Genomic DNA, 25,227 nt, shown 5'->3' on the forward strand with positions numbered 1-25,227 from the left:
AGAGTGGGGGCCAGGAGGAAGGTGTGGAAAGTTGAGTGCGTGGTTGGACATCTCAGGTCATGTGTTTGTGGATGGAAATATACATATGGGAAGAATGGGAAGGTAGGAGATACTTGGCATGTAGAAGGTGGGAGAGGAGGCTTGATATGATGGGGGCTAAAGGGGTGTTGGGAGAGCTAAAAGAATCACTCCTAAAACCTGGGCCTGTAAGGCAGGACCTGAAGGCATTGTGTTAAATGTGGAAGCAAGAGATGGAGTTGGGGGAGAGGAGGAATACAGGCAGTTTCTCACTGAAAAGAGAGACGAGAACAACTCTTCTACCTACTATCTAAACTCACTTTGTGTTGAAAAAAGCTTTATATGATCCATGGCCTGCATGTTTGGTTTCCTTAGAAGACTGCATATATTTTGTTGCATTCATTTCCATTTATGGAAGGCATTGTTTTTCAGGTTATTTTCTGGTATTCTAGAAGTTCAATTCAAAAAATGATCCTTTTTGCATTTCCATTTATATAGTGCTTTTTATTTTTGTTCATAGCTCTGTGGCTTCCGTGCTTGTACAACGCTGTAGATTTGCCTTGATGCGCATCACACTGAAATGCTGTATTCATTTTGGTTCTTATGAAGATGTTTTGTCAATCTGTTTTTATTAGTCCGAACGTTCTGGCTATGGAGTTCATATGGTTTTGGTAGGATTTTAGCATTTGCAGATGGCTAATTATTTAACTTGAAACAGAAGTGGAAAACGTTGACCACAAGCTAATTAATGAAATGCAAAATTAATTATTTTAATTAGGATTACTGTTGATGATGTTTATTACTTCTTAAAATCATGGTCCTAAATTAATCATCTATAGTACTGTAAGTCTGATGTGCCTGATTTTTTTATTAATCCTGACATGTAGAAAACTTGCACAGCACGTATGGGGTTTTTTGTTTTTCTTTTCTTTTTTTTTTCCCTGGCTGTGTCATCTTCAAACTTTTTCTCTTGTCTTGGGTTGTCTGAATTTCATTTTGCACACTTTTGAATGCCTTTTCCTTCTTTATGGTGGGAGGGGAAAAGAAGACTTGGAAGCTACGTTTTCTTTGCTTTTGGAGCTAAATCTAATGACAGCTGTACCGACAATTTTCTTCTGTGTTTACATGCAGCCAGGAGCTATGGGCGGAGAAGAGGTAACAGTATTTACTAAATGTTTTGTTTGCTGAATAGTGGGAGATATAAATATTTAGTTATCATATGATAAGATAACGTTACCAATTTTAACATTATATGGTTGATCAGTTTTTACTTATAAATCCATTTGATATCCTTCATTTGCAAAACATCTCCTTTTTTTCTGTCGACTTAAAGCAGTGATGATTTGAGCAGGTAACTCAGAACATTGCTGTTACTGCTGAACTGGAGAATGGGTAAATGTCATGCAAAAGAATCTGAACACATATTTATGATTTTAAATGTGTGAAATTTAAGAAATGAAGATTGCTTTCAGACTTTTTTTTGGTAGAAGTTTAATGTTCCGCTATCTTACAGAATTATTTCAAGTTTACTTTTTTCTTGGATGGAACTTTTGTTGAAGATTGTACTTGAGAACTTCATCAGATTACCTTAGGTAGAACATCGTGAATACCAATACTAATAACTGTCCTCAGCGGTGAACACTGAGGGAAGAAAAAAAAAATAGACCATAAAATATGAGCATGTTTTAACCGTATTTCATCATTTGAGCAATGGTTACAAAAGTAAGAACAGTTTGAAAGCATTATACGGATGTTGTACAGTGCTGTGTTTAAGTTTATTGTGAGAGATTAATGAACGTCGACAAGAGTAAACACGCTGCTCACCGAGGAAGATACTAATGGACCTTATTTTTTATGTACTGCGCTGTAGCTGATACTGACTTCTTATCTGAGAAAGTAATGGTGAAGTTCGTGGCGTTTAACAGCTAGAATTGGACAGTGCCATCTGTTTGGGGTACTTTGGCATCACATTTCACTTTATCTCTTCTTAATGTGTGTTCTGTGGCAGCTGTGCATGGGACATTGCTTGGAAGGCCTCCTCCTTTTCGTAGTGTAGAATTTGCATCAAATTTGGAGCCAAACCTAGTTGTACAAACCATCTGATAGCCATAAGTAACTTGTAGTTTGCACTTGTGTGAGTTGATATTGTAGGCTGTACTGATACTGTTTCTAACATAAAATTTGAGCTCATTTGATTCAGAGTTGATGGTGTTTAGCTTTTAATTTATTGGTAAACAGAGAATAGTATTTATAAAACTTAGATTTCCTCCCAGAGGATAGTCTATCATTAACAGATATCTAAAGCATGCTAATTATTCTCTTTGGTGCTCTCCTGGTACTGAAACAAACTGGAAAGTATGTAGAGTATAAAATATTGTGCGCTCTGCATGCGTGTGTACATAGGATTGTGCCAAGTGTTTCCAGACTGATTAAATGGCAGCAAAGTAGGAAGGGAGGTGGAAATCTTCTGAGCACTGTTAACTTCCTGTGACGTGTGTTGACTTGTAGAACAAAATGTAAGTGATGTGACGATTGCAATTGTGGTACATTCAGAGTAGGCTGTAAAATTCAGTGTGGGCTTCTTTGTAGAGGTTGTGGTGATGACAAAACAAGGCAAGCAGGTTCTGGATGTGCTGGGCTTTCAGGATAGTTTTGCTTGACTAAAATGCATGTTTCTCTCCATAATAATTGTTACCTGTGTGCATTTGTCTTTTCTATGTAACTAGTAGGTGTGTGTGTGCGCGTCTCTTGTCATCAGTGTCAGGGATTTTGTGGCATGCCCTACTCATACAATATTAACTTCTGTGATATGCCTGCTTCTTTACTACATTGAATTGCATAATGTTGTTTTGAGCTTTCTTAACCTGAAGAACCATGCAATTCTGCAGCTGTCTACTTAAAAAATATGGTGTTTATCAAATGTTGTCATATTTATTATTTTTATCATTTGCACTGCAGTAATAATATGCAGAGAACTCAGAGGCAAGTCTGTGCAGGGACTCATTTCATGTTTATTACACTGGAGTGTTTTAATTAGTCTTTCACTTTGTCACTGTGACTAAGCATCTTTAGTGGGAAGGGTGTTGTCAGAAATATACTGGAGGTTGGTGTAACCTATCAGCTTGATCCTCTGTTTCCTTTGTGATTTGAGAGGAGCATATATATACGTGTGTTCTTTGTAGATATCGTACTTCAGGTTGTTGAGTTGTTGTGCATCCTGAAAACAAGATCATCTTCTTTTCAAATTATTTTATATTTTTAGGTTTTCAGATATGAGTGTAAAAGTAGCTATAGAAAGTCTTTCCTCCTGCCTTGACAACTCAGAGGTGCCAGGGAAGGGCTGCAGGCATATCGAAACAGGGCATTCAGTAATGCTTTCCCATGATACTCTACAGAGATTTGCCCTGGATGTGTTCTGATGTGATGTTTCAATAGCTAATGCTCCAAGATGGGTTTTTCCACTGTTCTTGCTCATTTCCTCTTTCAGAAACGATGTGAACTTTTTAGCTTTCTGAAAAGCCCGTGGTAAGGGGTTCCACAGTTTGGCTTTCTTTGAGTCTTACCACGTTCTGATTGTGTTTAATGTATTTTGTTTCCCCTCACTTGGAAGAGACAATGAACAATTGTTCCCTACTCCATTTCCTCTGTGCATTTTGTTATATGGAACATTTACTTCATACATTTAAATGCATACTTCACAATAAAGCTTTAGATCATCTCTCATATTCGCTTATGCTCAGGATAGTGTCTATGAACTGTCGAGCATCTGACCATCAGAGAGGACACCTTGCTTTCTAAGCCACTGTGTGTTTTGTAGGATTTCCATCAGAAATAGCTCTCATTCAGCTTTCTCAATGGACCTGTATTTCAGTTGAACAGCTAAATCTCGATTTGTTTGATACATAAGCTTCTATCTTTTTTTTTAAAGACGTATGTTTGTGGGGGGAAATAAAATATTATTTAGCCTGTTAATAATTTGTATTCTTACACATTTTTACTCTCCTTACCTATTACTACTCTCATTCATGTGCTCTCTCTTCTGCTAGAAAGCACGACCTCTTCATGCATTACCAGAATATCTATCAATCAAGTCCTTTCTGGCTCGTGCTCTAAAGCTGCTATTTCTGACAGCCAGCTGTGCTAGACTTTAAGAGTAGCATCTCTAAATCCTTCTCCAATTGTGGCATTTGCCGTTTCTATGTTGGTGTTTAAAAGCACAGAAGGATTTTTACTTCTGTGGGTTTTTGTTTCTGTGTTCTTTGCTTATGTTCTGTCTATTCTTCTTAACCAAGTCTTTTCTGGTACCCAGTGTTTAATTAAAAAAATGAAGCTCGTGTTTTGTGTCAGTCAGAACGTCTTTCCTGTTGGTTGCTTATCTTGTTCCCTGTATGTAGGTTTGCTGCTGCTTTTTGTAATGTAGCCTTTACCGTTCAAGGCTCTATTACTGATCATTCAGTGCATGCATTTTTTTCTGACTAGCGTCAATCTGCGTGTCTTTGTTTTCCTCCTTGCCCCTGTCTTTCCTCCCTTTACTTCCCTGTGCTGTTATAGCTTCCTCTTCTTTGGGTCTTGCTGGAGGTCAATTCCATGTGATCAATTATCTTGTAATTTAGCTATTTTTCCTGTTATTTATACTTATAGTTAACCCCTCTATAAACTGTTTGTAGCAAGTAGTTTTAGTTCTGTCCCTGGGAGCTATCCTACACGATATGAGGGGACAAGTAGTTTCTTCAGAGTTGAGGTGAGGTTCCCATTTATCCCACTTTACAGGATTTATTTTCCAACTCAAGTGTAGGAAAATCTAAAGGTGCTGTGTTCTGCTGTGCTGCTTATGTACACCCTTTATGAATTTTGAAGACCTTTACTTTTATTATCTGGGTTAATAAATCTGTTCTTAAGATAAGGCGTGTATGCTTTAGTAATAGCAACAAGTTATTTGAGTTAGGTGATCACAAATAATTTACTTTCCATCAAACAACTGAATAGCAGTCATTTATGTTGCTTTCTGTTTGTTCATTTACTGAAGGTGTTTTAACACTGAGTAACAATCTGACAGACTGCCATTGCTAATGTTTTTTTTTGTTGGTTTTTTTGAGTGCAAGTGATTGTGTTTTATTTAATAAGTCTTTTAAAGGTTTTTATCTTGTTATCTAAGCTGCTTGCTTTGCCTACACACCTAATATGCACTACGCAGAGCTTTTCTGTGTTTATTTTGCTGTTTGTCTCCTGCTCAGACACTCACTCAAGCAGGAAGCAATGCAGTCCTTACAGTCAGGATCATTTGCCAGTAAAACATTCTGAAGAAGGCCATCCTGCCCATGACTCGAGTGATCTGCATTTTAAAGTCATTTATTTGAGATCTGCTCCGAAAGTTTTAAATCAATAAGGATTGGTTTGAAGTGTTGAAAGGCTCTTTCTGTAGCTACGACACAGTTTCCTCGGACAACTTGCTGGTTTCCATTTGCTAGCCATTCACAAGAGTTTCTGCTTTAAACTAAATTAAGTGTATTATCTTCTAAGAATAATATAGTTATGGAAAAAATAGAAGCAACACTAATGAACATCATCTGAACAACTGATTGCTTAGATGGACTTCTTAACAGAAATTCTCTTAAAAGCAAGACACTATTTCAGAAAAGGAAATTGTAAATTTTTACTGAATTATTTCATTGTCCAGGAAATAGCTTTAACTATAGATACTATGAAATCTGTTGCAGGTCGCTCTTCACTCTTTCCTTTTGAAGATGGCTTCCTAGACGACAGTCACGGGGATCAGTCTTTGTCATCGGGGCTCAGCTCTCCAACACGCTGTCAGAATGGTGAAAGAGTGGAGCGCTATTCTAGAAAGGTGTTCGTTGGAGGTCTTCCTCCTGACATTGATGAAGGTACTGTCAATAAGTTACATTGGTGAGGTAATGGGAATTGGCTTTCATATCGTTACTTAGAAAAAGTCATTTTGTCATGGAAACAAATGCATCTTTCCAGGTGTTATTTAAAACAACCTCCCCACTTTGCCCCACAACACCAGAGAATTTCCTTGATGTTCTCTTGTACTGCATATTAGAGGAGAGGAAGACAGAAATGCCTGCATAATATCAGGTCTCTTAGTCTGCACCAGCAGCATGTACTCTCACATATGTAAAACAAAAGAAAAAGAAAACACAGTGGGTACTGTCAATCCTTTGCACAATTTCCCTCATCAATAGAAGTGGTTGATTTATGGGCTTTGCTAATGCAGTACTTATCAAAATAAATCGGGTTCCTATCCAGCATATATGCAGCATTCAGTTCACCAAGGCAGAGTATTTAATATGGTTGCAATAGTAACCAGCTTAGTAGGGACGGTCAGGTTTTTTTTCCACTGTCCATATTAGCTCCATGTGTATGTTTCCATGCACATTCAGACTCACAGCAAAACATTACAATTTGGGGTGTATGTTTCATATTATAGCAGGAATCCATCTCTGTGTAGCTTCAGTTGGCATACACAGGGTATTTGAGGATGCCTTGTAAGGGAGGAATCTTTGAATCTCATCATCTACTAAATCTAAAGAATAAACTAAGTGCAATGTCAGTTAAAAGAAATAAAAATAAGGTAGGTTGCCAACAAGTGCTTCACAGACAGCTCAAGTGCATCTCCCACAACACATCACTGGTTGTTGATACAGGGACTGCTGGGTCATCTGAGTGTCCAAATGCAAGCAGCATGGCAACAGGTACAACTGATGTGACCACTGCTGGGACACTTAGGAGTCCAAATACATGGAAGAAAGAACTGTGGCTGCTTGGGAACTATTACTCTCATCCATGAGAGACTAACTCTAGTAACATCTTCTTCTTTTGGCTCGTGATTTGTGTGTTCTGTGTACTGTGGCTCATGCGGGTCAGGTAATCTGGATGCATCTCAAATAGCAACCAAAGAATTGGAAAATCATACCTTCTCTCTTCAAGATTTTTTTTCTGTTGCTCTGATCAATCCAGCATTGCACTAGATATAATTCTAAAGTGTTACTTCCTTTAAAATGCATAACTGCAATAAAAAGATAAATATATGGGGTTTTGTGTGTGTGTGTGAATATATTTATATATTCATATATATATGAATAGCTTAAGTTTGAGGGAAAAGTAGTTTTCTTTAAATAAAATTGTCCTATAGGATTGTTCTGAGGATGGCTCCAGGTGTTTGCTCTATGGTGTTTTTAAACTGATGCTTTAAAAAAAACCAAAAACATGGTGATTCAAAGCCAATTTTCCAAGGGAACTGTGGAGGTGAAGTCCCCACAGTTGCATGTCCTGATGCAGCCTGCTTTCTGGATCATGCTACAAGGAGTGGCCATGCTGACGTGGAGCTTCTCCGTCAGTCCCCGTGTTTGCATCTGACACTGCTTTGTGGCTATAATTAGATGGAGACCACAGCTGAAGCATATTCACTTTTGATAGATCATGTTTGCTTTTAATCCTACTGCAAACTTGTATTAGTGGAAGGCAAAATTCGTTATTTAAGCAGCCACGCATTATCACAGAACTGAAAGAACATGTAGGCATTATCAATATACAACATTGCAGCTTGTGTTGTTCTTGATAGGTACAGAAAACAGACTTCTAAAATATTTTGAAAAATGTTTACCTTGCCATTGTCAGTCTTCAGACTTTCTCTAAGGTGCCTCGTTTGTTTTTTGTAGATGAGATCACTGCCAGCTTTCGTAGGTTTGGACCTCTTGTGGTGGACTGGCCTCACAAAGCTGAAAGCAAGTCATATTTTCCACCTAAAGGTAATTAGCTTAAAATATATTTATGCAGGCTGTTCTGGTAAAAGGAAATTGTCTACAGTGTGGCAATCCATTTAAAAAGAAAGGATTTGATTATCGATGATGAATTTGCTCTTTCAACAAGTGTATTTTCAGCAGCTATCGTGATGGAAAAAAACCAAATCAGTGAATGAAATGTTGCCTTGTGTGTGTACTTCAACAAACCCGGAGTCTTTAATTCAGTGTTTAATTGATGCGAGGCTTAGTTTAGAAGGAAAGCTTTTGCAATTTCCTATTCCTAATTCTGTTGTGGTTTGCATATTGCTGAAACCTTAAGAATAACAGTGCAAGATTTCTCAGGGCCAGGAAGTGGATGGTGTGCATGGTATTTTGTAGAGATGCATGAACCGACTTTGTGCGCTGACCCAGGAAGCTGTGATCCTGCTCAGAACCAAAAGGTTTGCATATTGGTTTGCTGTTGCTGAGCTGCAGCAGTGAATTCTGCAAGGAGGAGTGTTCAGCTTGGACAGGTGTCATGCACTGTGGCCACAGAGCTTCTAGGCCGGAATCGATATGTTTCAGAGTGGCTTAGAGTTAAGCAGGTGGGGCTATTTCACACCCATCAGCAAATTACTATACTGACTTTTTTTTTTGGGGGGGGGGGGGGGGGGAACTGTCTGGGAGAGTTGCTTGGTTAACCTCCGTTGCTCTGATTGTACCTTCTGCTGTGATCTTATATTATGCCATATTGTCTCTGCTCAGTCACTCTTGCCTCTTGCATATAGTTTGGGAGTTCGTGCACGGTCGAAAACTGTACCATAAAACTAGGCACAAAATTTCTGATCTATACCTTAAGGTTTTCTGTTTTCACTGGACCTCAAAGTTCTTGACTGCTCATTAAGGCCGCTGGTTATTTTGGCAGAAGAGTGGGCTGCTACTTCTGCTACTAGTTCACTGAACTAGCTAATCCTGCAACATATTTGATAGATACAGTTTTCACTGTAACAGACAAGTAACAGTTTATGTGGAAGCTTGAGTGCTGGAAGCAGGGCAGCTCTATGACAAATGCTTCTTCTGTAAAGAGCATTTGGGGCCCTTGCTTTTAAACAGAACAACAAAACATACATGCTTTGTCTTTCCTTTCCCATTCTTGCAACTCAGCCTTGCTGTCAGGAGTTTATATGCAACATCTGTTCCTGAATTAATAAATACACAAATAAATTACACAACTTTTTTGCACTTTCACTTTAAAGTATAAAGAGCAGTAATAAAACAAGGTTTTTCCTCTCCCCCAGTATCTCTTGATCTTCTCCTCTATACTTTTTGTTCTCATTAATTCAGTAACTATTTAAGCCAGATCAACATGGCACTTCCATTGTTGAGTTTGTTCTGTATCTGACAGTGGTCTAGTTATGCCTCACCAAACTTGTGAAAATGTTTTTGAGTAAAATCTATTTTAGCAGAAGACAAAGGAATGCAGGCTGGCTACTATTTTTGTCATGATTCTAATATAGGAAACAGCTTTCGAAGCCCATGCCAGTTGCCCTGAATGTCTGTCTGAAAGTGCTAAACAGCAGTCAATCCCAACTGTTCCAGATTTATTTATAACTAACTTCTTAGTTATCAATCAGGACTGCAGCATCAGACATCCTGCATTCCTGTCTTTGAGATTCTCATAAGAGTTGTATTGAGTTTGGTTGGTCAAACGTACATGACTTACTGTGGTTCCACGTAGGCAGTGTCTGCATAAAAGACCAGGAGTCCAAAGGCAAAGTTTGAACGCGTTATGTTTGTTTTTGGTTTTTCTTTTAATCTTTTGCATCTATTCTAGATAAATACTGCATCCAATCTAGATATATATAAAGAATACTTTTCTTGCAAGGTTATTATGAAATCATTCAGAGAAGCACCACAATAAAATGCCTCTATTTCTGTTTTTCCATAGAAGCTCCTTTAGAATAAAACCACAGTATTTACTTGTTTTTACTGGTTTTATTTTAGGCTGTTATCATTTATTATCAGGCACTTATTTAAAAAAAAATGCAATGCAATGAAAAGAGATGTTTGAGGTTATGCTTTTGCACAACATTCAGTGACATTCAGCTGTCAAATACTCATTATTTAGGATGTTTTCTCCCTTTTTTTCCACATCTTTTCTTCCATGTCACATTACTACTAACCTGTAAAATGTCTGACAATTTCAGTGTTACTATTTCAAATGAAAAATCTGTCCAAAATAATTTAAAGAAACAAAAAACAAAACAAGACAGAGAAATTAAATTACAGAGGATGTCTGTTGTGTGCTACCAGTCTCAGAGGAGAGCAAGAACACTGTACTGTGGGAATGCAGTGGGGTGATGTGGATGCTAATCTTTGTTCACACATTATTAAGACTGATCTCCGAGGCTTCTCCCACCTATTTGAAAGTGCCTGTCTGGCAGTAGCACTGAACCCTGTTCTTTCTGAAAATAGGCTGTCTCCTCCAGATGGACTTCAGTGGCCTTTTGATGGGTAGGCTTTTTTATTACCCCCTTATTTCTGTAGGTCAGGCCAAGGACTATGCCTAGACTTAGAACAAAAGCTGTTTTTTGTTTGCTTTGATAAGCATTCAGGCTTGGAGCAGATATCATCCCATTGGGTCAGCATAGTCAGCTGAGTTTTACACTGGGGCAGTTTCATGGGGGATTTCTGCCTTCAGGTACGTGCAGGTGATGTCACTCTTACAGTCCTGAGCATACTGATACAGACTTTCAGCATCTACGTTGATTCTTCAAGAAAAATGCTATGCCTTATTCATAATGGAGTGTATCTGTGAAATGTTTACAACATTTGATGCAACAGATGAATTCCATACAGTTGCTTTATATTAGGAGCACTATCTTGATATCCTTAGGACTTGGAACAAAAGGCTGCAGGAGCTATTAGCCATGACTAAGCTGATCTGGCATGAAATCTGAAAGATTAAAATAAAACTACAGTCTAATGACCTTTTTTTCCCCTCCTCTCTTTATCTGGAGCTTTATCTGGTTAGTTTGGTGGGTAAGTCAGACCTTAGATGTGCGGTCAGTCTTGATCTGGCAAGCCATATTAGCTAATTTATTAACTGGTGTGGTTCATTAGCTTAGGTGCATTGTCACATAAGCTGCTTTCAGGGCTAACTGAGGTACACAAACATTCCCACAGTGCTGAGCTTGAACAAAAAATGTGTTCCTGGATTTGGCATCCAGAGCAGGGTGATGCTGCTGGCCCTGTACAGTCACTGTCTTTGCTTAAGCATATCAAGCAGGTGCTGGACCTGATGGAAATAGATCAGTTTTGTGAGGCATACACTGAACTGCAGTCTCCAGCACGGTGAGTTACACAAAGCTTATTAATGTGGTTTTGGACCGGGGGGGACTACAGATCAACAGGGATGTGCTTATCATGCTCCTGGGGCACGCTGTGTACATATCATGCAGGTTTTCATGGTTTTGCAGGTATTCTAGGTCTTTGTTACCCATATTGAATCTTGCCTGACGTGATGACACAGTGAACAGGTGTTTGAGAAAGAGATCTGGCTTGATCAATGGTTAAATTTTGGTTATTACCATAACAAAACCAGAATTATCTGGTGGATCGAACAGCCCTTAAAGGAAGCCATAGCAAGCTCAGTATTCAGCCTGCAGAGAGAACACTGGTGGCACCCAGCTGTTTTGTCACTGAAAGTGTAGATTATTGCACTCGGGCAAGAGATGCTGCTAACAGCTGACAATGTGGATAAGAGGCTGCTATTTCTAGTTCTGAGCATCTGTATTATTTCCTCAACGTTTCTTTTTACCTCTGCAGTGCATTGTAAAGCTTAGCACTGTGTTCTTATGTTGGTGTCATACATGAGGTGACTTTAATGCTTTGCTTCTGAATGAGGCCAATTCATTACTGCTGCCTGAAAAGTCTTTGGATGATTTCCTTTGGCATCTGCTTGGATGAGTTAGTAACAGAACTGGCAAAGTTTATAAATGCCAAGTGCTGGTCTCAGTAAGCAGATGCCCAGTTCCTAATGTGTTTACTTGGCTTTCACCACAGAGTTTTGGGAACTAAGTGTGGCATGTGATTAAGTATTTTCTGAATACCTATGAGATGTTGAGAAATAATTAAATATGTACAAAGTAAGTTATCAAATGCAGTTACACATTACCATGACAGCTTATTTCACTCTGGCAAAATCCAGGTAATTCAATTTGTATTTGATTAAAATGTGAAGGCTTTCCAATTCGTTTGCTGGTCTGCTGAGTCAAGCAATGGTTATGCTAACTACAGTCAATTTTTTTCCTGCTTCTTTTATTAAACAGATGGTGTCAAGTGTTCCAAAAACATTTTCCCTTTGTTTTTGGTTTTTTTTTTAACAAATTGCTAGCTTTAAGAGAATTTTTTTAACAAAAAGAGCTTTTACTGTTTTTTTTTCCTTTGTGATAACGGTGACATTTCACAACAACAAAAATTATACCAAAATTTGTTTCTTTCCATTTAAGAGGAAAGAATATTATAGAGCAAGAAAATGAGGTGGGACAGAGCTGACAGCAGGATGTGTCTGGATTGGAGGAATGCATTGGTTTTAGGTCAATTAAGACATGGTACGACAGTCTGATCCTCTTGTGTTTTCTCTGTTCAGTTCTTTATTTGGTTAAAAATAGACAGCTTGTACCTGCTGCTCACAGGGCACACAGGGATGAGCAAGATGGCAGCAAGAATACTATATATAAAGTGGCATTAAGACACATTAGGAATTGATTGCTTTCATTTAAAACTGCTGGTGTGGGAGACTGTATGAGCATTCCTGATGATCTGTAAGGTACACTAGTTCAGGACACTCACTGGCAGTCGTCTGACCTTTGCTGTGTGACTGAGGTCCCTTTGTGTGGTTAATTCCATTGCCAGTGCAGCATAGATGGTAGTTTCTGCAGGAGCAGCAGCAATGAATAGTCACAAGGATAAAGTATGGTGCCAGAATTTCAACTTCATCAAGTAGACTCACAAATTGGCATCTGGTTCGTCCGAGTACGGTCGTCTATTGTACAGAAAGTAGTTTCAGCATTTCAGAGAAGCTGCGGCTGCCCCATCCCTGGCGGTGCTCGTGGCTGCTGGGCTGTGGCCCTGTGCCCTGATCTGGTGGGTGGCACACAGCCAGCAGCAGGGGCTCGGAACTGGATGCCTTCCAACCCAATCATTCTGTCATTTATTGTTTTTTAGTCATCTTGGTCTAAACAATCTATTGTCATATTATTGAAGTACAGCACAGAATGCCCGTCCAGCTTTCATATCTTACTAACAGAAGCTGGAGATCGTAGTATTTTCTGGAATGGAAACTTAAGTTCCTTATCCAGAAACGCGTTGTATGGCAAATAGCAATGAAAGTTCTTTTCAAACTGTGTGTGTGCTTCCACATTGGAAGTGCACAAGGTCACTTCTTTAACCACTGATCTCTCAGGCTGTGTATGTAATTTGGAGGCCCCGTGCCTTCCCACAGCTGGAAAGCGTGATCCGAAAGCAATGCAGTTCACAAAGTGTGCGGCAGCAACATGCAGTACATATTAACTGCATGTAAGGCTGTTTTTAGCGTAGGAGTTGCTCTTAGATTTTCAGTTAATTTTCTTTAAGCCTTCCTTTGTAAAGATCTTCATGCTGTTTCCTATCTCGTGCTTGATGAGTCTTGGTGGTGAAGCGATAATGGTTGTAAAATATTTGTCTGCTAACTGGCACAGCAGTCGTCTCAGAGAAAATTCAAGAAGCTGCTTCACGTAAGAGAATGTCTGTCCCTAGAGCAATGCCAGTCGCAGTTTGTTTTTCCAAGAGTAAACAAGATTCTGATGAGGCAAAATACAGTTATTTTTGAGCAATCAAACCTAGGCAGGGCAAATCCCATCTGCGGTGGCTGTGCAGGATTAGTCTCTCCCAGCTTTCCTGTTGCCTTCAACACCAAATGCTGTTTCTTTTAGAACTGCAGCCCAATTCAGAATTCAGCTTAGTATCTTAACGTATCTTTAGAGTTTTCAAGGTTATATTTTGGGCATTCTCTTTTCTGTTGATAATAGAGGTAACTAACTCTGACTTCAGTTTTTGAATATATTGGGCAGCTAATAACAAGAGAGCTGCCCATAAAGATTATACTAAAAATATTCTATTTACCTTCTTAATAGCTGCAGATGAGTCGTTACCTGTCCATTTCAGGGACAAGACAAAGGTGGAGAGGAGATACAGATCTTCTTCAGGAGAAAGCTTTGTGTTTTGTGAAACAAGCACGTAGAGCTTGAAGACTGACTTCACAGTCTCCTAAATAGGAGCCCTGAGTTGTACGCTCTTAGGAGTGTGCGCTCTGTCATTTCTGTGGATGATATATATTACTGTGATGTATGGTATACTTAAATCAGCATCTCTGTATATTATACTGTTCATGTCAAACTGAGCTGCTGAGTAGCTTACCTGTCACGTGGCTTGCTCAGGAGGGCTGGCCTATATTTTCGTACTTTCACTATTTGTAGCAACTACAAAGTGTTGGTATGGGGAAGAAAATGAGTTCTGATTGTGAATTCTCTTACAGATAAATATCTATTTAATTTTTAAATATATTAATAAAATTAAGTTATACTAAGTAATTTTATGTAGCTACTGTTTATACTGAAATTTTGCATTGGATAATGGCTAAAAGATTCCAAAGCAGACTGAAAATTGAGTTCTTATTATCACTTCATGGTCCAAATAGGAAAGAAAATGTTAGTGATTCTCTTTGAGTGACTGCCTGGTCACAGTATCTAGCCAAAATCTCTCTCATGTGAATTTCTTCTTATCTGATTGGTCTGAGGCAGGCTCTGGTTGCAGTAGTAGTCAAGCAGCTCTGTTCTCCAACCTAAAACCACCAGCATGTACTCTACCAGGAAACCAATGTACAACGTATTTCAGTGTGGAAATAACTTGGAAAGAAAACTGCAGGAGAGAGTGAAGATGTCTAAAATTCCCCTGAGAGGAAATGGTATAGTTGAGATTCAGTTTTTTTCTGTACACACCCTAAACACTACTTTCTTCGTGTTACGTTTATTAAACAAAGTCAAGTCAAAGGCCCAATAATATTTTAAAAATTAGTGCTACTTGTAGTGTATTTTCTCCTTCAAATTCCTAGGAAGAAAGCATCAGTGTAATTGGGTTACATTGTGCAGCTTGGCTAGATATGCATGCTGCTCACAGAGGACAGTGACAGTACTGAAGGATTCACAGTAAATATTCAGTGTGCAATTGTAATTGCTTTCAGTGTCACCTCCATGAATTGTAGAAAGCAGGTTATGAAGAGTTTGGAATAAATATTTTTGCTAGAAATGTGCCCCTTATTCTTTCATACATACTTACAATGAAAGATGACTTAGCAAAGACTTAGCCATAAAAAAAATCGTGTTAGCAAAGACTTAGCCATAAAAGCTGCCAATACAGATCGAGTCTGAAGTTTGTATTCTCTCCTGAAATAGTTCAAAAGGTGGTATTTCCCTTTCTCACTTTGAATAGTTTTCAAAGCAGAAAACATGTACGTTTGTAACACTTAATGTGTAAAGTTGCTATTATTTTTCCAAATATTTTTGTGTGTAAATGTTACTGTTGTGCCAACTGCATGACAGCGTGTGTGCAGAACACCAGATCTCAACCTTTCCCAGCATAAATGATGTAACGAGGGAGGAGAGGCATTTGACATTGACACACAACCTTTATTTTTATCTAAAGCAAAGGTCAGTAAAGCCCTTCTTAATTGAAGTGTCCCAGAAATAACCATTGATCCTTCTTTAGAACATACATACTTGTTGTCAAAAATAGATTTTGGATCCAACAAACTTTTAGATCGCTAAGGGACACTGGATGTGGGGCTTTGGAGGGTTTTCTAGCTGTTACTTGAAAGCCTTCCAGGATTAAAGCACTAAAAAGATTTAAGGCAGCAATAACTGAATGGAGAAAGATGAAAGTATTATTTGCAGTGTGGACATATTAAAGTATAGGAGTGTAAGTCTTACTTAACCCTAAGAAAGCACCAGCCTGTGTTTGTCAAATGAAAGCAGCTAAGTATTTCTCTGATTCTCTTAAACTGCTTCTGAAACCACACCAATCTTACTGATGCTTTGCTTTCTTTCATAAAGTAGTTGTTTTTTCCTATAAAATCCAAATTCTATTTTTCTGCCTTTTCTGTTGTTTTATGCATGGGAACATATTGGGTTAATTGGTGTTATGGGCTCCAGAATAAAACCAGTTTCTTTGAATAGTGATATTGAGGTCTTGATAAATAGGAGTTTGTGCTTTGCTAATTGCTTGAGCTGTGTCTTCTGTTTTGCTAATAATATAGGGATCATCAAATCCTTCTTTCAAATTATTGAGGAAAGTTGAAGGGGATCACTGGGGAGGGGGTTCTGTACTGTGAGCACTGCGGTGTGTTTACTCATCTAAAAATAATTTTTACTCCTCCTGCACCCCCTGGTAAGTTGCGATGGTTTCATGAATTACAGATCTGTGCTGCCTTATAAACTCCTCTCAGCAGTGTATCTATACTCTCCTATTCTTAGAATCACTGCACTGATGAGCACTATTCCACCCCTACGGAAATCATACGGTAATTTAAAATCAGTTCTGTATCATCTGAAAACATGCATCAACAATTTTTCAAAGGTAACGACCCCTACTTTTATTCTCCCAAGTCAGAGGTTAAGGCTGGAAATAGGAATTCATTGGGTGTTGGAAAACGGTGCTTGGGAGTGCATCTGCTTCCTTCTGGCTTCAGGAGCCATGAGCTGTTCTCTCAGATGTCTCACTGCTGTGTTTGGTGGCAGTATGGCCCTAGATTTGGGATCTGTGACGTGTGTAACACCATTGCAGTATAAACACTGCTGTGCTACATCACAACGCAGGGTGCACAGTTTTCATGGACTGAAGTGGAAATCATAGTGGTTTAGAGGCTTTGGTACATCCTATGATATTTCTTTATAAGATATACCATTCTGATCTCCCAGATAAGTGCTTGCTGAGTAGAAACTTTGAGAGAGAAATTTGTTCAGCCAGTGTGACTAGATGAGTTCTGGAAAACTTCCTGTCATTAAGGTCCTCAAGCTGCATCTCTTCTGTACAGCCAATGGAGATGTCAGCCTTGAGCAGCTACAGCTTGGAAACAACCACATGCGAGTGCACGTCCAAACCAGTCATTAACCGGCAACTCACTGCAGCAGAAATTGACGAACTGACTTCTTATGATTAAACCTAGTGCTGAAGTGTCAGCAACGGAAAAGTTTTTGTTATGGGAAACTGCAGACAGCGTAACTTGTTTGGAAAGAACTGGAATACCAATTAATTGCAATTCTGATGTTTATAAATTCTTTGTTTTAGCTAAGCTGTAAAACTGAAACAAAAAGAACCGTCTGAAAACACTAATTTCACAAAATGTGTAAGATTAGATCAGTGAGAATGCCAACATACAGAGTATGTTCTGAATGCTGCAAGGAAGAGATGCTTCTTACTCGAAGTTGGCACTGCTTGATTCTTTACGCTGTTTTATCCGGTCTCAAAGAGTTATTCCTCTTTGCTTGCTGATGTGACAGAAAAGGAAACATTTTTCTTTCAGTAGCTTTTTGGCGAAGTGCTGAATTAATCTGCATGGTCTCCTCAAATACTGCTAAAAATGTGTAAGTGCTATAAACTGGAGGGATGCGGAATATAAAACGATCTAAAATATTCTCTGAATTTGAACTGTGGTGACTTTTCTCTTTTTCTCTGCAGATTAGTTGCTCTGACTGTTTGATACACTGTACGTGCACAGTCTCCTTTATGTTGTCCATTTGCACCACTCCCCAGATCTGTAGCTTTGGTGTTTTCAAATGATTTGCAGATGCCACAGCTGAAACCATCTGGATAGCAGATCGAGGAAGAATTCTTGCAGTAAATTCCACGTGAAGCCCTTAAACCATCAAAGGCTCAAGTGCAGTACTATGATTTTGCAGGTATTTTTTCCCGTAGCTCATCCTCGTGGATAAATGACGGTGCCAGTTCTGTGTGCGTGCAGAAAAACAGAAGCAGAAGGGATGGTTTTCAGACATGAACAGTCAGTGGTTTTAATTACAAGAAGCTTGTTAGGAAAATTCTTAACCAGTAGTAATGTTTTTTCCCTTTGGATGACCAATGACTAGCAGTTCTATCTGGACTAGAGTCAGTAGTGTGGAGTGACCCTGTGAGACAGCAGTAGCACTTCTCTAGGATTTTGGCTTCCTAAGGAATGTTCCTGTTGGAGGGATGAAAGATATTGTTCTTAGGGTAAATTCCTTAATGTAAAGGATGGAGAACATAGCCTGTCTGAACAGTTGCCTTTCTTGGCTTCACCCACCTCTGAACTATCAAGCCGAGCATTTGCATTCTGTCTTAAAAAGTGTCTTGCAATTTCAGTACCTCTATAGACAGTTACAAAGTCGTGGTGAAGTGCAAGCTAAGTGTGAGCACGCAGGACTGCTGGACTCACACGGATGGAGGAACATCTTGCTGGCATCTTGGTCTGTGTCAGTGACGTCATGTTACATCTTTTGGTTTGAAGATCTTTCAGAGAAGCTCTTTATAGCACTTCTCAGTATATTGTGCTTCATAGCTGTAGCAAGTTCCCTTTTTTCTTAAAAAATAAACTAACTTAAGAGAACCATATAATTTAAAAGATACTGTTATAAAATCCAGGTTTTTTTTTTTTCTAACTACAAATAAGTGGCTCCAGCTAAAAAGCAGTCTAGATTTTTGGGACTCTGTCTTCTGCCATGAAAGTTGCAGGTCATCAGTTTATTTTACCTCCTGCTGAGATAAGGAATGGAAAGTGAAATCAAGCAGAATATGACTTAAAGAAAAATTCTAGATAAATATATTAATATTGCTCAGAGTAGAACCTGAAATTGGCTTACTGACAAACAGGAATAACCGTGCTTTCCTTCAGACTTGGAGACTGGTTTCAGCCATCTGCTCAGAGTTAAAGCAGCAGCACAGACCTGAGCCCTGTGCGAGATGAAAAAGAACTGCTTCACCAAGAGCAGCTGTGGTTTAATACCACCTCTGGAAACTGAAATTGACAAATTCACTTCTGAATTTAGTTGTGCTTTTTCTGTGTTGATGAATGCAGATGCCTGCTGCTTCATGCTGCCGGCCCAGTCAACTGCACAGAGATAGCTCTTGCCTCATCAAAAATTTAGTCTGCCATATAATTAATTCATGTAACTACTATCATAACTATAATAAAGCCAATTGTGTGCTAGAGCCTTTTTCCATACCCTTCGATTCTGATTTAGAGCTGCTATGCTTTCTGAAATCTGAAGTTTTAAAATGGTGGTGACCTTTGAAAGAAGAGACAACCGTACAAATTTGCTCTTGCAATGCTTTACACAGTGTAGAAGTAAAATGGCACATAGAAGGACGGCTTCAGTTCCATTTTGGAATACTCTCCAGGAGTTTAGTGGATTTTGTTTTTTAAAGGATGCATTTCAAATTTCTTTTTCTTCAGAAAATGCGAGGAGAAGCATCTGTACTACAGGGAAAATGGAGATGCTATCTGGGTAATAATGGTTTTCCATAAACTGTAGAGAAACTGCAGGCAGTGATGACCACCAGCAGATCCTTTCTGCTTCTTGATGCGTTTCAGAGATGAATGGACTCTGTAAATCTCTACCTGTGTTTATTCACTGCGTCGCTATTGAAATACTGTCCTCTCCATTCAGCAGTGAGGAGGAAACACAGGGGCTCCTCTCCCTTGTCCTCGTGGAGCAAGTGGACGCGCTGCAGTGCAGGTTGTGGGGTTTTGTGTTTTGGTTTTTTTTGTTTTTTAATTCATATTGCAGATGTGGAGGAGATTTGGGGAAACACTTCCCATAATAGTTACAATAATGTAGGAAATGACTAATTCTTCTATTTGGGGTATGATAATATCACTAGCAGTGAAGGTGAAATGTTTACCTTCTGCTGTCAGTAATCTCTGTGACGTGGACTATTTAATAGTAAAATCAGAATGATGAAGACATACACAGTTCATTTCACAGAGGCTTCTGATCCAGAATCTGTTTTCATTAAACCCTTCCATGTGATCTGCTTGCTGTGTTGACTTGTCTCGATATGCATCTTGTCTTCCATTTAGATATGTAACCTTCATTTAATTACTACATAGATTCAGCGTTCAGTTATTTTTAACAGCTGTGGAACTGAGGACATGGAGAACATAACTTTAATTAAAAGCAAACAAAAAGGACTCCAAACCCCAACTGTAATGTGGTGTATGGAGAATGCCTTGCTTATCAGATTACTCAGACTTAGTCTAGTACTCATGGAAAAAAAACAACCACTGTAAACCCAGTAGCAGTGTAGCTGTACAGTGCTGAACGGTGCACATGTACCTTCTGCTTTTTTAGAGAAAAGAATCAGCTGACAGCGTCATACACTTCTGTTTAAAATTAGACTGCCTAAAAGAAATCTTTGCAGCCCTGACTAATACATAATTTCACTCTTCTGCAGTAGCTAAGTGATATTACAGTCATTTCTATTTTAAGGTTTCTTAAGTATTTAAAGCCTTTGATGTCGTCTTGAAAATCCAGTCATGTCACTGCAGTGTTTAAAAGAAAGTCTGTGGGTTTTTAACACCTTGGATTTTTATTTTTCCAAAATGAGTTTCATTTTTAATAGTCCTTTCATCTTCGGATTTAGCACTGTGTTTTATTCGTGCTCAAAGCATCCTCTAGTGAGATTTCTAGTGGTGACTTTCAGCAATGACCCTCTATCATCACGTTAACTGATACAGTGATTTAGTTCATACTGATCCTTAATATTCCTTTACTGTGGGCTTTTAAGTGTATTCAACAGTTCCGGTATATACAACTGGAGTACAATTTAAATACAATTATTTTTTTTTTAATTCAGAAAAAAAAATTGAAGTGCTATTTATCTTCTGTGAAAAAATTACATCTATTTGAAGCTACTTTTATATGGTAGAGAATAGGCACAGATATTGAATTAGAATATTAATTTAATTTGCAAAGTTACAGATTAGATTGCTGCTCTCTTACAACGGAAGTTACTGAAAATGCCGTTTTCTTCCTATGCAAAAAACCTCACTGTTGTTAAAGTCTATCAGGTAGGAAGGAATTCTTTTGCAGCATCAGTTTGGGCAGGAGTATTTTTCCAGTTCATTGTTTTATGAAGCGTTCTGAGTTTAGAGTGCATCTTGTGCTACACAGTTCACTTCAGATGTTCCCTACATCCAGGGAAGCACGCGTGTGCTTCTGTGAAGAGTCAGATGCAGGGAGTGGTACGGTGGAGACGCAGTCATTGCACACTTATAGAAAAGTAAAAATACTTCCAGTTTTGACAGGTATCCTTCTTGCCCATATTAGTTACTCTTAATATCTCTGTAACCTCTGTTAATCCTGAGTGTGGAAAATCGTTGGATAATGGAACAGATGTGCAATCACCAAATTCTGAAGTAAAGCTGAACACTGTATGTACTTTGCTAGTCCAACCTGCTTGCCTCACTAGATTAACCAAACAGTGCTGTGCTCTCCTTGCCTGACTGACTTCAGATTGCCTACAGAGATGCCTTTGCAGGCCAACGTGTTCCTGTCACAGAGGTCCAGAAACACGAATTGTTAACATCCTGAAGTTCACAGCTGGTGCTGGCCTCAGGTTAGGAAACAGAATTTCTACTAATTTGGACTGTCTGTGTAGTCAAGCAGCCAAAACTTGATTAATTTCATCTAGCTCATGATTTTTATGATCGTGCAATGTGTATCCAAAGAAATGACGGTCATTTCCAGCTACTGCTGGTGTAACCTTTTCCTATGACCCAGAAAACCTTGGAAAAGTCCCACAGGAGAAAGAAGTGTCTGAAGCTGTTTTCCACATTTTTGCAAAGTGATTAAGCCAAAAAACACTTTTACCAATTTTGACTTTGACTTCATGCTAAAGAAACTTCAGACACTTTGCTGGTTTAAGATCATAAAAGTCTGAAATACGCAAAGTTCTGCTGCTAGTGCTTTTCTTTTATGCCTCTGAAACCACTCATACAGAAGTCACATAGAGTGAGAGACGATAGGGAAGGAGGTGATTTGGCAGATGATGCTCTACAGAGAAAAACACTTTTGCAGCGTCTTATTCATTTTTCAAATAAATCAAAGTTGTGTGGTATATATTTCAAAAGATGTACCAAATAATAGTCACTCAATACTGCAGAATTAGGGTAAGTTGCAACTATTTTAGTAGCAAATAGGCTGTGTAATGCTGTACCAGAAGTTGTCATAATGTAAATGTGGAGTACCACTGGGTGGGTGCTTAGATGTCTCTCAGGCAGAGAAGGTCTTGCGGTCTTTCCTTAAACTCCAGCTGCTTCTAATTGCTGCAGATCTTTTGCAGAGGTAGCCTGTCAGACATGCGGGTGCCAAATTATAAAGGTCAAAATCAACATGTTCACGTTCAGTGATGAAAACAATTTGTGCTGATTAAAACAAGAGCGTGCACATTAGAAAAGCCTTTTCAATGGGCAGCTGTATGCAGCCTGGCTGCCAGTCTTCAGATGGTTTTGCTTGTAGCATGTGCTGTGTTAGTTCCCTTCTGATGTGGCAAAACATTGCTTGGGTCAAATCTTTGAAACTGAAGAAAGCTTTATTTTTTTATCTGAAGGTAGCTGCATGCAGAAGAGCGCTGAATGCCACGCACACTTAGTTTTACTGTCTAATTTCAAGTCCTAGAATTTGGAATCGCGTGGAGTAATTTTGACTGGAATTTCTTCTTCCTTTTGAACTGTTGCATTTAATGTAACACAGCGAGTCTTTTGACTCGTAATAAAACACAACAAATGCGTTTGGTTTTTTTTCACTCTGGGTTGTTGTTTTCAAGTAAGCTTTGCTTCTTGTTTTCCAGATTAAGTACGTGCACATAGAAACATTTCAATCCTTGCAGAGTTTAAACAAGCAGCTATTTAAAAATTTACTTTGTACTTTGTGACATTGTTCTTATTTCTCGATGTACTCCACTAAAGTTAACTTTTGACTCCGTGTGTCACAGTGTCTTATTAACAGCATATTTGTGATCTGTAAAGGTAAGCACTAATCTTGCCTTGGGTGATAACCTTCCTTTGCAATGACTGTTTTTGAATGTTCTCAGTGTTTCATAACTTCAGACTTTGCAGTTTTAAAACACGAAGACGTAAAAATGTGTTCCGGAGAAGCGATTTAAAATCTCAACTGACAGTACAGCAGAGGTGATTTTGCTTAGAAATTAACTAAGAACTCTGAGTTACTTGCTATTCATGTATTTTATTCTTTTTGCGGGCTGTTTAAAAATAATTAATAAATGAAAAGTTCTGTAAGTTAATCTGTTCCTTTTCTTCCACCTTTATCCTTTCCAAGGTTATGCCTTTCTGCTGTTCCAGGAAGAAAGCTCCGTGCAGGCTCTGATAGATGCCTGCCTGGAAGAAGATGGGAAACTTTACCTGTGTGTGTCAAGTCCCACCATTAAGGATAAACCAGTAAGTAGCTTATGCCCTGACACCTATGCTGGCCGTGAGCCCATCTGCTGTTACTCCTTTCAGTTAAATAAAGAAATAAATACTTATCGTTAATTGATGTCTGTTTCCTGCTGCTGCCCTTGATGTTGCATTGAGCTGCTGTTCTGTATCTGCGTAACATGGTTTTAACATTTGGCTCTTTCTGATGAATGTCACGTTCTATTAACTTTTGTATCTGGTGTTCTGGTGTCTCACAGGAATGTGTGTTTTTTTACCATGCTAGTTACAAAAGAATTAGATGCAGCGTTTCTCCCTCTATAGTTGAAAGAAAAAATAAAAACCCTTACAGTGAAATGAAAAATTTAACTACCCCCTTTTCTATCCCTCCGTGAGGAACCAGGTAGTTTGAAATATCCCCTGTAATCCATTATGTTTCTTAATTATTATTTGCCCTGGATGCAATAACCAAGAAGTTATATCTATATTATCTATATTAGGTAGCTCTGATTTACCATATATAAACTGAAGGGTAAACACAAGTAATGCAGAAAGCTATGGCAGGACATACAGTACCTCATTTCTATTAACACTGCTATTACTGGTCAAAGCCACAGTCTTTTTCGAGGCACTGGATACATGCAGATTATATGGAAACTACAAATAAATAGAATTAGATAAAAAATATGCTGCCTTCTTAAAACGCTATTAAAAAGCTTACACAGATAAATGAGCAATCTCATATTACAGCAGTGTGTGTATGTAATTTAAGAACAAGCAGATATAAACAGCTTTGTCCCAATCACTTGTGAGCGGTTTCTTTCTGCATAGTTTGAAGACTTCTCACCTGTGTTGCTTGCTGATTAACAGAAGTGAGCAACTGCATTTTTAAAATAAACTCTCTTTGTATTCAAGCACAGAAATTAATCTGTTCCCATTTATCAGTGCTTAAAAAAGTCTGTTTCCTTGTATGTGAAGTCCAAACTCCATCTGCAGTTATACACAGGTGATGAAATGTTCTGGAAGCCCTTTCACAGACTGCTTGTTATAAATGCCAGTTGGGGGCAGGGAACTAATGAGGTAGGAGTTTGCAATGATGAAGAATTTAACTCAAGCCTGGCCTCTAGAGGTGAGAAATTAATAATTGTCCTCCTCCTCTCAAACACTTAAGCTGTGTTCTTGAAATTTTGGTGCTTGTGCCACTGATTCACTGCTTTTGCTAAGTTAAAATTATATTAACTAGAGTACGATTTAGTAATTCTTTGTTTATTTGGAGTTGTCAACTTTCTCTACTAAAAATAATCTCTAATTCCCTTTACAGGTGCAAATTCGACCTTGGAACTTAAGCGACAGTGACTTTGTGATGGATGGGTCTCAGCCTTTGGACCCAAGAAAAACTATTTTTGTTGGAGGAGTTCCACGGCCCCTCCGAGCTGGTGAGTGAAAGGAAAATGCTGGACATGTAATAGAGTTTTCAGATTAAGTGGAAAACATTAAAAGAAGAAAAGATGTACAGTAAATATAAAAGAGCAGGAAATATACCCTGTATTTTCTCAAGATCATAGCTCACCTCCTAATTCAGTCAGCTTCTTCTTGTCCACAACATATAAAACCTGATTTTTTTATCTCCTACTAATTTGGCTAATAAATAGAAACAGTTTTCCTCAAATTTGCATGATATACCGAAATTGGATTATTTTTTTTCCTGTATATATACACCATCTTAATCCTATCCTTGATTTTCTTGCTGAGATGCAAATGAGTTTCCCCACCCTTTTTTGGAACACAAACGTCTCCAAGCTCCTTTTCAGACGCATTCCAGCTCTATAATTTCTTCTTCTTTCTGACCCTAACTCTAACTTTCCTGTGGAGCTATAGATAAGGCCTCAGCATTTGTTCAGAAGAAAGATTTCTCCCTGTCCTGTTCTCTTGTAGTCTCATGCTGTACTGAAGGCCGCT

At 38.6% G+C, this 25,227-nt stretch overlaps 1 protein-coding gene across 3 annotated transcripts in view; it reads left to right on the forward strand.

Moving 5' to 3' along the window:
- CPEB3 (cytoplasmic polyadenylation element binding protein 3) overlaps window positions 1–25,227 on the forward strand; it is a 77,054-nt gene that overhangs the window by 44,123 nt on the left and 7,704 nt on the right. For all 3 annotated transcript variants that reach the window (XM_065746730.1, XM_065746729.1, XM_065746731.1), the window contains exons 5-8: window positions 5,736–5,903; window positions 7,701–7,790; window positions 23,174–23,292; window positions 24,590–24,704. In XM_065746730.1, the coding sequence (XP_065602802.1) occupies window positions 5,736–5,903; window positions 7,701–7,790; window positions 23,174–23,292; window positions 24,590–24,704 (492 nt within the window). The remainder of the gene's footprint in view (window positions 1–5,735; window positions 5,904–7,700; window positions 7,791–23,173; window positions 23,293–24,589; window positions 24,705–25,227) is intronic.

The sequence above is a fragment of the Cyrtonyx montezumae genome, unplaced genomic scaffold (genome assembly GCF_038088225.1).
Source record: "Cyrtonyx montezumae isolate F1298 unplaced genomic scaffold, pur_monq_1.0 scaffold_4, whole genome shotgun sequence".
NCBI classification, from domain to species: domain Eukaryota; kingdom Metazoa; phylum Chordata; class Aves; order Galliformes; family Odontophoridae; genus Cyrtonyx; species Cyrtonyx montezumae.